This window comes from Microcebus murinus, chromosome 15, assembly GCF_040939455.1.
Source record: "Microcebus murinus isolate Inina chromosome 15, M.murinus_Inina_mat1.0, whole genome shotgun sequence".
NCBI classification, from domain to species: Eukaryota; Metazoa; Chordata; class Mammalia; order Primates; family Cheirogaleidae; genus Microcebus; species Microcebus murinus.
The window spans coordinates 31,565,982-31,580,023 of NC_134118.1; the positions used below are offsets into that span (position 1 = coordinate 31,565,982).

Sequence of the window (14,042 nt, forward strand, 5' to 3'; positions counted from 1 at the left end):
AAAAAACATTGCAAAGATTGGAAATCACAAATAAATTGCTATAACCATGGCACAAATTGTGTTTAGGAAAGGATTAGAATATGAGGCTAGAGAGAAACACATATAAAATTATCTTATTCATTTATTAATGTAATTTTTACTGTATTTTATCTAGCCAGTTTTTTTCATATATATTTAACCATAGTTTGTGGGGGGTTTTTTTGGTTTTTTTGCCACAACACACCTATGCAGAATATTCTTTGGGAAACTGAATGACACTGGTGATTGAGACTGCCAGACTATCTGGGACCTAAGCCTGCTCCAGATCTAGTACCTGGACAATTCTAATCTGACTTGTTATTGACAGCTAAGGAAAAGTTATCGCTGGTTGCAACTCCTGGGAATGCTGTAGCTGTATTTACCTGTTCTTGGAGACTGGAATACTGAACTCTGTGGGAAGGAAGATTCTAATATCCCTGTCATAAAGAGTCCTTAGCAACCACCTAGTTTAGGTGACAGGGAGAGCAGAGACTGAAGAGTCTTTGGCTTTTTGTTGTGCAGGTTAATTGGTCTGCGGAGGCTGAGGAGGAAACTCCAGTGGCACAGTGAAGACTGTAGCCATGGCATCTATGTCCTACCGGAAGCCAACATCTGCCAATGTGGGAAAACGGATGATTTTTACAGGTAAACAAAGAGTTTCGTGTGTGCTTTCACAAGGAGACTTAAATTTCCTTCATCCTTCCCCTATATGAGACTTATGTAATGGACATAACAGTGAAACAATTCATGTTTATTTCACACAATACTGCTATCTCATTATGCCCACTCAGCCGTGGATACCTTGTTGCCATAAACACATCTTTAACACAGCAGTTGTCACCGTATCTGAGCTATCTTTCACAAAGGAACATTTTTATTAGCATAACATTTACAGTTTGTGTAAGAGAAACTGCTCTGATGTTAATAAGAAAGTGTCCTTTTAATCAAACTTTCATTACTACTGATTTAAGCTTCTCATATCTTTATAAACTTGAAATGTTTGCTTGATAAATTTTTGTTTTAAATTTCAGAGTATTATGGAGGTACACATGCTTTGTTTACATAAATTGCCTTTGCACTGCCTGACAATCATGCCCATACTCCAGACAGCGTGTACTGTATCCCTTAGGTGTGGATTTACCCATCCCACCTGCTCAACACCCTATGAATGTTACTACCCATATGTGCACATTACCATGTTTCCCCCAAAATAAGACAGGGTCTTATATTTATTTTTCCTCAAGAAGACCCTTAGGGCTTATTTTCAGGGGATGTGTTATTTTCCTAGCCATGCCCATCACTAGGTCTTATTTTCAGGGTAGGGCTTATATTGCGCAAATGCTTAGAAATCCTGCTAGGGCTTATTTTATGGGTAGGTCTTATTTTCGGGGAAACACAGTAGTGTTGATCAATTAGTAACAATTTAATGGTGAGTACATGTGGTATATGTTTTTCCATTCTTGTGCTACTTCTCTTAGAGGAACGGGCTCCAGCTCCATCCAGGATAATACAATAGGTAGTTCATTATTTTTTTAATGGCTGAGTATACCATGGTATACATAAAAATTTGAACACAATGTGCATTAAACCTAGCAAAGTTGTTGGTTTGTGTTTTGTTCCTTTAACTTACTTTAAATAATTTGGGCAGCACACGTGTGTGGAATCATAAAATCTAAAATATGAAATATGAGTAACTGGAGTAAGTCCATAAGGCATAAACTAAATTTCTTCTTATTTCCTTTATGTTTTCAAATCAGAAGCATATTTTACAATGTTACAGAAAAATAATCAAATGTGTATTTACAGTGGACATTTGTGATTTATGTTCCTAATCATCTATCTCTGCCACTATTAATATTGAACATAAAATAAAATATCATGAGAAATCATTTTTTAAAATTAGTTTAGATGTTGATACATAAGGAAAAACAAACCAGATTATAAGAAAATAAGAAAATTCTTGCAAAATTTTGTGGCAATTCTGAAGGTGACTTCAGAACACTTTTTAAGAGGTTCATAGTATTTTTATTGATGCCTAATTTAATTTTAAAGTGAAATTTTGCTTTTGCTTTCTCTTGCTATAGGTATAATACTACTCTTATATTTATCATTGATAAGTATAGTTGTTTTAATTTTCATTTCTATAATTTCCAGTGATATTCAAATTATTATTAGTAGTAGTTAATTTATTTTTTTTTAGAGTCTCCGTCTATTGCCCAGGCTAGAGTGCCATGGCATCAGCCTAGTTTACAGCAACCTCAAACTCCTGGGCTCAAGCAATCCTCCTGCCTCAGCCTCCCGAGTAGCTGGGATTATAGGCAGGTACCACCATGCCCAGCTAATTTCTTTCTATTTTTAGTAGAGATGGGGTCTTGCTCTTGCTCAGGCTGGTCTTGAACTTCTGACCTCAAGCAATCCTCCCACCTCGGCCTCCCACAGTGCTAGGATTACAGGCATGAGCCACCGGTCCAAGCCAGAGACTCAATTATTCTGTGTAATGTTTATAGTATGTATTTACTTAGTGTACCTTGACTACTTAACTAATTTGATCACTCATCAAATTTTGATATATTTCCTTTTAAAATATATTTTTGATACCAATTTTTTATCATATATATTTGAAATCCAATTTAACAAACATAAATTGAATCCCAATTGAATACTAAACATTCGGCCATGAGCTTTGGAGGATACGAAAGTGAACATAAGATGTCCTTTTTCTTCTACAAGGTTATACTCTATTGTGTAATCAGAACATAATAGGGTAGATTTGTTCAGTCTAAATATTCAGCACAGCATAGTGTGCATCCAAAAGAAACACAAATCCAATTCCAAAATAATGTAAAACAAGTGGAAAAGGAGGAAAGTTACCTCATATAACACTCCACAAAACTCTACCATGTATTTCGCTTTGTTTTCTTACTCATTTCTCTGTTTTAAATATCATAATTAGAACATGAATTACCGCCTACATTGCAGATGGATTTTTAAATTTATTTAGTTTTTGATTAGTAAAGGGATGGAGATTCTTTTTGAAAAAAACTGTCAGCCAGTCCAACTTTTAAAACCTTTTAAAAAGTTGCTAGATAACATGTTTTATTAAGCACTTCAGTTTAGTGTTCAGCTTGATAACATTTTACAAAGTGAACACCCTTGGTATATACTTTTTAAATGAAGATAGTGAATGTTTTAACACTAAAAAGTTTCTTTATGCCTTTTCCCAGTCAGTGCCCCCACAGTCAAACACTGTTCTGATTTCTATGATCCATATGGTTTTGATAACTGTATTAAACTGATAGGGTAAGTTAATCATCTGTACTTTTAAAACATTTACTTGCTGGCTATTCTTCCACATTGGTTTTACTACTAATTTGCCAAATTCTATGATGTAGTAACATTATAGATAATGTTATTTTTGCATTACAAAGATTTTACTACAAAAATCTAATATTATAAATCTAATATTATAAACAAAATCACGAAGAGATTTAAAAATATTCAGAGTATGATTATATATATATATATATATATTTTTTTTTTTTTTTTTTTTTGAGACAGAGTCTCACTCTGTTGCTAGGGCTACAGTGCCATGGCGTCAGCCTAGCGCACAGCAACCTCAAACTCCTGGGCTCAAGCGATCCTCCTGCCTCAGCCTCCCGAGTAGCTGGGACTACAGGCATGAACCACCATGCCCAGCTAATTTTTTCTATATATTTTTAGTTGGCCAATTAATTTCTTTCTATTTTTTAGTAGAGATGGGGTCTCGCTGTTGTTCAGGCTGGTTTAGAACTCCTGACTTTGAGCCATCCTCCCGCCTTGGCCTCCCAAGAGTGCTAGGATTACAGGTGTGAGCCACCATGCCCGCCCTGATTATATATATTTTAAACTTCTATTTACATAAAATAATATAATTTATTTACTTAGTTCCAGGTCCTATGCTATTTTAAAGTTTAAAAATTACATTTTTTAAAAACACATTCTTTAATTCTGATTTTTTTCATGAATTCCCTCTTGTTCCAAATTAAAGATACTTATAGAATAATTAATATAGGACATGAAGTTAAAAAGGCATTATAACATATAATATAATTTAACCCATGATTTTTCAAATGGGAATGCTTAGGGTTCAGAGAAGTTAAATGACTTACTCAAGGTCACACAGCCTTATTCAGGAGGATAAAAGCCAGCTGGACACATTGGCTCCTGCCTGTAATCCCAGTGACTCAGGAGGCTGAGGTGGGAGGATTATTTGAAGCCAGGGGTTCAAGAACAGCCTGGGCAACATAGCAAGACTCCTGTCTCTAAAACATAAATAAATAAATAAAAAGAATGGAGGCCTCCACTTGACCCCTATTTATATGGGCTATTTATGTGCATTATATCTAAATTACTGACTAAATAAAATATTAATGTATTTAGTCAGCCATCGTATATTTACTAGAAAATCTGCTCATGTAAGCCATGAATATTGCAAAACTATACCTTTTAAAGGAATGATCACAGCATGGGATTTCTGTTAGAAATATATCAGAATTGGAAATATGCTCTAGGATATGGCCAGAAACCAATATGATGAATGAAACTATAAGTGGTAAGAGAAGAACATAAATGTACATGTAATTTTGAAAAGTATTGCTCCATTAGCCTGGGTTTCAGACCCATTTGTTCATCTTATTTTTTGCTGTGTGAAACTGTCACACTAATAGTTATGTCTCAAATTCAATTATTTTAAAAATAGAAAATGACTTCACACTGAATTGCCAGTGGTTTCCTGTTTGAAGAAATAATAAAATAGTCCTACTGCAAATTCAGCTGAAGTCTCATTGCTATAATCCACAAGGCAACTATTTTAGATTTTTAAAAGCTAATTCATGACAAAAGGTTATACATTTTCATGTTACTGAAACATTCGGTTGCTAAACTGCATTTTATTTATTTATTTATTTTTGACTGCATTTTATTCTGTTGTCATAGCATGCAGTTTGTCCTGAATCGAAATTCGTTCTGTTATTTGAAGATATATATTGTGCATAATATATGTATGTCCTTACTAAGATTCTTTGGCCTAATAAAAAATAATAAAAAATTAAAAGCTAAGGGTTGTTGGAAATGATCGTCTGATAGAATATAATGGGCCATTTATTTAAAATAAAATTATCAAACATCTACTTAGCCTAACCATATCCAGTTGTAGTGATTTATTTATTTGCTTACTAAAGGTAATGTTAGATGTTAGGTATCACTACTATAATACCAAAAGTAAGAGGCCTTATGTATTTGCTATTCATTTTCCTCTAGACACTGGTTTGGGTTTTTTTTGTAAAAGTTATTATTATTTTTACAAAAATAAAATGTTACATGAAGGCCTTATCTACATGTGACAGGAGTTTCAAATTAGTCCTACCTTAAATTGCTGGTCATCTAAATCAACACCAGCGTGATTTGCAAGGGAAAAAAAAAACATTAGTTGCTGTCATCACTTTGAAAAGCATCTGAACCAACCTCTTAGAATAGGACTTTTAAGGACAACTTTTTCTCATACTCAAGTTTTTTTTTGTTTTTTTTTTAAGAACAATAAACACCTTTACTACATGAGCTAATATGGAAGGGAGAAGGATTTATTTGCCTTTTGGGGCCTTGATTTAATTTTCCAAAGTTGATACCTTGTAGGTTACATTAATATCACTTTTAAAAATCAGAGTGAAATGCTCATGATTAAGCAAAAAGAAGTTTGTGTTGTTGAAACAGGGTTTGAAAAAATTCACTCTTTTGTAACGGTAAGTTGATTGTTTACTGTGTGTTAGGCCTTCCGCTCCCTTCTAAGAAACGGGATAAAGCATGAAGACACTGCTCTAAGAAGCAACTGTGAGCTTAGACATCAATCTTGGCTTTTCCCCTTACCCTTTCTGAACTCAGTTTTGCTCTGTAATTTGGGGAAAATAATACCTATTTTAAAATGTTTTCTATGCTATTTTAATGAGATGAAAGTACCTGCATATAATATGAATTCAATCTTATTTTTTGTACTTTTTTTTTTCTTGAGAAGTTGATTATCTGGGGGTGGTAGGTGCTGGTTAAAAGACACAAAAATCATCTTAAAATCCTATTCTTTCTTAATAAGCCAACCAAGTGCACTTTATTTCCCAAAGTCTGAAGCCATAAGCAGGTTTGTAAAGTAGGGGAAGAAACAACCTAAGATTATCTCAGTGAATGGTTTTAAAACTTTAACGTGAAAAAAAACCAAAAAACAAAAAACTTTAACGTGCATGTGATTCACCTGGGGAGTTCTGTTCAAATGCAGATTCTGATTCCCAAGGTCTGGGCTTGAGAATCTGCATTTCTGTCAAGCTCCCAGGTGATGCCTATGCTGCTGGTCCAGGGACCACACTTTGAGTAGCAAGGATCCAACTCTTCTGGCTCCATTTACCTACTGCTGTGACCTTGGACAAGATACTTTACCTCTCTGTGCCTTAGTTATACCATCTGTAAAAAAGCAATAATAATATCTACTTTATAGGGCTTTAAGTGAGTTAATGCATGTAAAGTACTTAGAACAGTGCCTGGCATGTGGTAAGTGCCATGTAGGTTAACTCCGTAAATGTGCATTGTCATCTGACATAGATCATGGGCAATAGAAACTGCTGGCTATGGGGGCTAGAAGATGAAGTTATTTGTGATTCTAATAATTAACCTGATAAACATTGGCCTTTTGGATTTTCTTGTAAACTTGATCTAAATAACACTAAAGAAAAACAAGTTCCATTAAGAATATTTTATGGGCCGGGAGTGGTGGCTCACGCCTGTAATTCTAGAACTCTGGGAGACCGAGGCGGGCAGATCACTCAAGGTCAGGAGTTCAAGACCAGCCTGAGCAAGAGCAAGACCCCATCTCTACCAAAAATAGAAAAAATTCGCCGGGCATGGTGGCACATGCCTGTAGTCCCAGCTACTTGGGAGGCTGAGGCAGGATTACTTGAGCCCAGGAGTTTGAGGTTACAGTGAGCCAAGTTGATGCCACTGCACTCTAGTCGTGGCAACAGAGTGAGACTCTGTCTCCAAAAAAAAAAAAAAAATATATATATATATATATATATATATATATATATTGAATGGCAGATTTTGGAATCCTACTGATAAACCTCCTTAGTTTACATAGTCTTGGTTGCTGAAAACTCTATGCCATTCTATAGGCAGGAAGAATAGAAAAATCTTATTAGGGTGCTCTGAGTGGGCTTTTTATTACAGGCATCATTTTGTCTGTTTACCTTGAGTCCACCTCCTTTTCCTTTCCTCCCTCTTGTGCAAAAGGTGAAGTAGCACATGCTGAACTGCAGCAAGGAAGCACTTTACCCTCAGTGCCTGCTGTGCACGATCCTAGTCAATTTCATTCGCAGCAAGCGATAAAGGATAAAGTGCCTCACTGTCTTGCTAACCTCAGTTGCCAGCAATTATCTCAGAAAAGGTAAAAACCTTTCACAGCGCCTATTAAAAGCCCCATTTGACCACAGATATCACCTTTTAGAAAAATATACCCCAGGGAACAGTCTGAGGTGGATAGAAGATTATCCATGCCTTCAAGAATTATGGCTTTGAAAGGGACATCAAATCCTTTAGTTGGTCAAATCATTCATTTGGGGCAGCACTTTCTAAAATAAAGGAGATAATTTCTGGAAACTACGGAATTGCAGGAGAGGCAATGATTTGAGGGGAAGAAACGAGCAGACTGATTGCTCAGGCCCTGCGGTAAGGGTCGAACCAGACAAGCACCACAAGGAGTCCACCTACTCCATTTCCAAGCAGAGTCTGAGCAGAACCGAGCTCCCAGTCAGGATGATGCCTACTGGTAGCTCTCAAAAGGACCTGCAATGGCCTTGAGAAACCTTCTGGTGGAGGAAAGAAGAGATCTGCTTTATTCTTGGCAGTCAGGCGAACCACACTGGGAATGGAGGAGTGGGAACCCGAGGGCAGAGCCAAGAACCCCAAGTGGCTGGAACAAGCACAGCAGCTTCCAAGTTTACTAAACAATGATCAAAACTTACAAATGCATAATTGGCAGAGGGTATATATGGATATTTAGAAAGAGATTATGAAGGATCGGCTCACGTGACTATGAAGGCTGAGGAGTCCGTCATCTGCTGTCTATAATAAACTACAGAACCAGGAAAGCGGGTGATGCAGTTCCCCTCCAAACCTGGAGTTTTAAGAAGCAGGAGCACTGATATCTAGGGCCGCAAGCAGAGGGCAAATGTGCCCTTCTTGCCTTTTTAGTTCTGTTCAGGCCCTTGCAGGATTGGATGATGCCCACCCGCATTGATGACAGGGTCTTCTTTACTCAGTCTACCTACCAAATCATATGTTCCTCCCTCCTGAAAACACCCTCACACACACACCCAGAAATAATGCTTAATAGACTCTCTGAGCGCCCTTTAGCCCAGTCAAGTTGACACATTAAATTAACCATCATAATCTTCCCAAAGGGGTCTCTGAGCCATTCACTATCCTGACTGCAGGACATCGATTCTCCAAATGTAATAGGCATAAGAACCACTGAAGAATGCAGAGTGTCAGGCTCTATGTCCCAAATTCTGAGTTAGTTTTTCTGGGGCCCTGGAACCCGTATATTAAGGCAGCACGCCAGGAGACTGTGACATAGGCAGTCCATGTGACACTTTGTGGGAAACACGGTCGGCCCAAGAACAGTAGGAACTGTGCAAGTTCTGCTCCTTGAAGTTCACATGTGCTTCCATTCTATTGCTCATTAAGGTCTAACTTGTCATAATCAGTCAGAAGGCTTCACTCGCAACCACAGATTTTTAAAAGTAATATAAAAGCCCCCAATTTGAAATAATAAAAAGGATGGGAACATTTGTATAATCCCAATTACTGTGCACTATACTCATTCTGTAAATGATTATATAAAAATTCAATATTGTTTTCAGCCCAGTGAATGATGGCACTGGTGACAGGATAATTAGGAATCTAAGTAGTCAAAACTTATGCAAACAGCTATCTGGAGTTAAGGGAAGATTAGTGAATAAATGCTGATCGTATTTGGGTTAAATTCTTTGTTCATAGCTAGGAAATAATACCTCCCACATCTCTTTTCTTTTAGAGATTTCCAGACTCTTTCAAAGTTCAATTACAAGCTAAGTAGCTGTCACCACCCTCTTTTCAAAAAAAAAAAAAAGAAAAAAAACGGAAGCAGAACAAAATAGACATGCTAGTCATGTGGGCTAAAAAAAGAAGTTTTTAAAAAATAGGCTATGATTCTATGATCCCAAGAAGTAACAAGATAGATCTCATTCCTTTCCTTTTCTGAGGATTCTATAGCCACTGAAAACACAAGGTCCACCCCTGAACCACACTCTCCTTCCCCATCACCACCCTCCCCAGGGTGTGCACACCTCTGAGATGTGGAAACATCCTGAGCCTTCCTCCCTTGCAATCAAAGATGAAAAGATTCCGGCTGTTCCCCAGATGTCACTAGGTAGAAAGCCACTTCTACTCTGAGCAAGTTTTGCCCAGTGAAGACAGGTGACAGTCACTGGGCTATTTACCCCTGTCTGGTTTGGATCCGCTGCTCCTCTTGACTAAAGATGACTTATCTCAGACCCGCTATTGAGTTCATCGTAAACCCAAGGAGAAGACTCCGAATTTATCCCAAATTCTTTCTAGTAATTCCAGAGGCTGCCTATTTTGCAAGGGGCCTGAGACCAGCATTCTGAGCCACCATAGTCGCTTAGTGGAAAAAACAAAATACGATTTCCTTTCACTTTTTATAGTTTGGACTTTTCTTTTACCTTGTTCAATGATAAGCTGCCCATGGCTTCATCCAGCTACTATCATTCATCAATACGGATTGCCTAACACTAGACTCAAATAACTGACATAAAGAGCAAATAAGAGCAACAGTGGAATGCGTTAGCTAGACTGAACTCCTTGCCCCAACCTAAACGTGGTGGGTTTGCACTGTGTCAACTGAGCCAAGTTGGAACTTTTCCCAGGTTTCCCTTCCCAGGATAGTGTAGGGTTGGTCAGGGCCACACGGGACGTTTTATGCGAGATTTGGAAGGCAGACATGAAGAAGCAGACACATCATTTCTACTCAAGAGCTCAGAGGCGGGTGCAGGTCCCCAGCGCTGTTGCTGACATGAGCGCCCACCCTGCCATCCCGGCCAGTTCCGCACCTCCTCCATCGGCATCTCTGACTTCCGGGCCAGTGGTGTGTAGTCCCCTGTTGAAAGGCACTCGTTTCGCCGCAAGCCACTGCATCATCAAAATTGGAGGCTTGGAGGTGATAAGAGACCTGCTTGGGCCCAGCTAATCCTCGTGGGTTCCTGTTTGTCGTACAACTTTAAAGCCCACGTTGAGTCTGTCAGGACCATCTGAAGCCACACCTGAGGCAGACTCAGTAGCCAGCATCCTGGATTTCTATGATTCATTCTTTTATTTTTTGAGACAGAATCTCACTCTGTAGTCTGGACTAGAGTGCCGTGGCGTCAGCCTAGCTCACAGCAACCTCAATCTCCTGGGCTTAAGCAATCCTCCTGCCTCAGCCTCCCACATAGCTGGGACTACAGGCGTGTGCCACCATGCCCTGCTAATTTTTTCTATATGTTTTTAGTTGGCCAATTAATTTCTTTCTATTTTTAGTAGAGATGGGGTCTCGCTCTTGCTCAGGCTGGTCTTGAACTCCTGATCTTGAGTGATCCGCCCGCCTCGGCCTCCTAGAGTGCTAGGATTACAGGTGTGAGTCACTGCGCCCGGCCTATGATTCATTCTTATTCCTGCCCCACACTCTATATCTCGCTGCCCCAAGAACCCCTCTTTACCGGTTCACACCCACAGTGGCTTAACTCATCGGCTCTGACCTAGTGCTTGTTTCCCAGCGTCAATCGCTCTCCTGCGCTTGTGTCAGCAGACCACACACAGTGCGTGTAGCACAGGCAAGGTCTCTGGTTGGGCAGCTCCAGCTAGGAGACCAGGACTCTGGGACTCACACTCTTTCTGGTTCCGGCTTCTGAGAATCAGAAACACGTACACAGTCCTAGCACCAAACACAGTCTAATGCAGAGTACACTACAAAAAAATTGTGGAAAGGGTAAATGAACTGATTGACAAATCCTTGAGAAGTTTGTAGTCTAAGGCATTTTCCTTTCTCTTACTATTCGCAGACACTAACTTACAGGTTTGTCTGATTGTTCTACCCAGAGAGTCATTCTAGACAACCGTTTATCCCTAAACTGGGTCAATAATTGCGTCAGGATAGAAAGGCAATGCATGCCGGGCATTGTGGCTCGTGCCTGTAATCCCAGCACTTTGGGAGGCCAAGGTGGGAGGCTAAGGTGGGGGTCTCAACATAGTGAGACCTGTCTCTACAAAAAATAAAATAAAATAAAAAACGAGATGAGTGTGGTGTCACACACCTGTAGTCCCAGCTACTTGAGAGGCTGAGGCAAAAGGATCACTTGAGCCCAGGAGTTGGAGGCTGCTGTGAGCTTTGATGACACCACTGCATACCAGTCTGGGTGACAGAGCAAGACTCTCTCTCTAAAAAATAAATAAAAACACAATGCGGAAGGAACATATCAGTGTTCACTGTGTTTGCTTCTTCTTTGCCTGGCCAAGGGTGTGTTGGAAAGGAGGGGAATCCTCCCCAGTATGGCCTTCCTTTCTCATCCAAAGTCTCTCCAATGCTGCTTTCTCACTGATCCATATGATTTGGTCACTAATAGAGGACTCCTGAGAGAACAGCCAGAAGCAGATTTCAGATAAAGAGCTTCCACCTGTGCCTTCCAAGCCATATTCCATTCAACCCCACCTCTTCCCATCGCTCCCTGCAGAGCTTTCCAGCGTGGTGGCTACTTATGTTCACTCTGCTTTGGCAGAGACAGAGATTGGCTTTCTAGCAGAAATGGAAACTGAAGGCACCGCAGACACAACGTGGGACTGCAACGTGGGACGCAAAGGGAAGGACTCGAGCAACTTCAAAGGGAATGTACTTACCCCCTCCTTCGCCAGTGGCTCAGCTGCTACTCACCCTGGCCTCTCCTTGTGGGGGGCAGGCTGCTGTGGAAAAGCAAAATTGAAAGCACAGTAAGACTCCCCACTTTAGCCCTTTTAGCTGGCAAACACGCTTGAGGTAGCTAGGCTACGACCACAAGGGGTTACCAAAGAAAAGGTAGGAAAATAAAATAGCAAAGATCGCAATCTAGAAAATCTCCCTAAGAAAGAAGGGGAAAACAAAATAATAACAGAATTAATACCTTCTTTTTTTGTTAACTGGAAAATTGGGAATTAGAAAAAGATCTGTAATTTTTAAATTGTTGTATTTTTTTCCCAGTTATAATTAACAGGAAAAAGTTAACACTTGAAGGAGCAAAGGTAATGTTTTTTGTTTTTTGGGTTTTTTTATTTGTGAACAGTAGAATAGTAAGTGGGCTAATTGGTCCATGGTTATCACTGTAATTTCTTCATCTGCTGTAAGGAGTAGTCAGCTTTTGAAGAGGGTGGAAAACATGAGGTTTTTTTTTGTATGAACCTATAGCATGTCATCATGATCAGAGAATAGGAAGATGTAACAAATTCTCGTCCCCATATTTCACATGTATTTGATTATAAACTTATATTTTTGAAATTATGAATTCTAATTTTTAAAACATGTGTGTTATAGCCTTAATGCATTTTTTGCCCGCTGCCCAAGAGAAAGCCAATACACTGAGATAACAAGGGTTGCAGCAGAGAAACGGTTTAGTATCACAGGCACCATTAGAGGTGACAGGAGGAAGTTCTCAAATCCATCTCAAGAATTTGGGAGAAAGGGTTTTTAAAGATAGTTTGGTGCCCTTAGGGCTAGAATTGGGCCTGGCTGATTGGCTGGATTTGGGGTGGAACCACAGGGGTGTAGAAATTGTCTTCTAGTGCTGAGTCAGTTCCTGGGAGGGGGAGTTACAAGACCAGTTGAGTCAGTTCCTTGGTATGGGACACTGGTCCGGGTGGGTCAGCTGATCCACTGGAATGTGGGCCCTGGAAGCTATCTCAAAACTAGCCTTAGGTTTCACAAGCATGATGTTGTCTATAGGAGTAATTAAGAAAGATAAGAATCTTTATGACCCTCAGCTATGTGACCCATGAGTAATAATTATTGGAAAGCAAACTAGAGGACAATGGCTGGTTATATATATATATATATATATTTTTTTTTTAACTAAGCCTATGCCTTGCAGAGTTCAGGCCCCTACCACAGTTCCCACCTTGTGGCCCTTTATTAATTTTATAAAGCGTGGCTTCCTGTTGACTTTGTCAATCAGTCCTGCTCAGGACCCACGTTTTCTATGACTACTACACACTGATTACACCGTTCTCTGAATTTCTTTTTCAGTTAAAGGAAGCATCACCCAGTTCTGCTTTAGCTGTTTAGTGTGTAAGACTATTTTCTTAGCTAGATTATAAGCTCTCTGAGGTTTGGGCCAAGTCTTATCCTTCTGCCTCCTCCTCATCCATCAACATTATATAGCACATGTAGTCAGCACTTCATACACTTTTTAAACAGCTGTAATCATTAATCATCCTAACTGCACAAAATTCTAGGTTTTCAATCTTCTGACAGCATTTTAACATCATTATTCATATTTATATATATTATAATGCAAAGCATTGCAAAAAGTCAAATTTCTTTGTTGCAACTCTTTCTAGTATGATAGACTATTTATGTCTCTTTGGTCTAGCAAATCTTGAAACTTATATTACAATATGTACAGAGGCATTAAGAAAAATACTCAGAAGTTGCACCAGTTTTTATTTTTTGCTTTTCAAAAGGGACTAAGTAATACTGAATTAAATTTTATTTCGAAATGTTTTGCTGCAAACAAAATTCATTCTTTCTAAATGGAAAGTTATTAGCTTTATTTTAAAAGCTGAATTATTCCTGCAATAATGTGATGCTATCCCACAGTGTGTTGCTTAGAGGTCTGGTTTTCATGAGACACTGCATTTCTCCCTTCCTTCAGTGAGGGGATTCTTTC

At 39.0% G+C, this 14,042-nt stretch overlaps 1 protein-coding gene across 1 annotated transcript in view; it reads left to right on the forward strand.

Annotated features, from left to right (window-relative positions):
• The first annotated feature begins 475 nt into the window (after positions 1-475).
• SPMIP2 (sperm microtubule inner protein 2) overlaps positions 476-14,042 on the forward strand; it is an 87,182-nt gene continuing 73,615 nt past the window's right edge. The window contains exon 1 of the mRNA XM_012735621.2: positions 476-663. Within this exon, the coding sequence (XP_012591075.2) occupies positions 600-663 (64 nt within the window). The 5' untranslated portion in view covers positions 476-599. The remainder of the gene's footprint in view (positions 664-14,042) is intronic.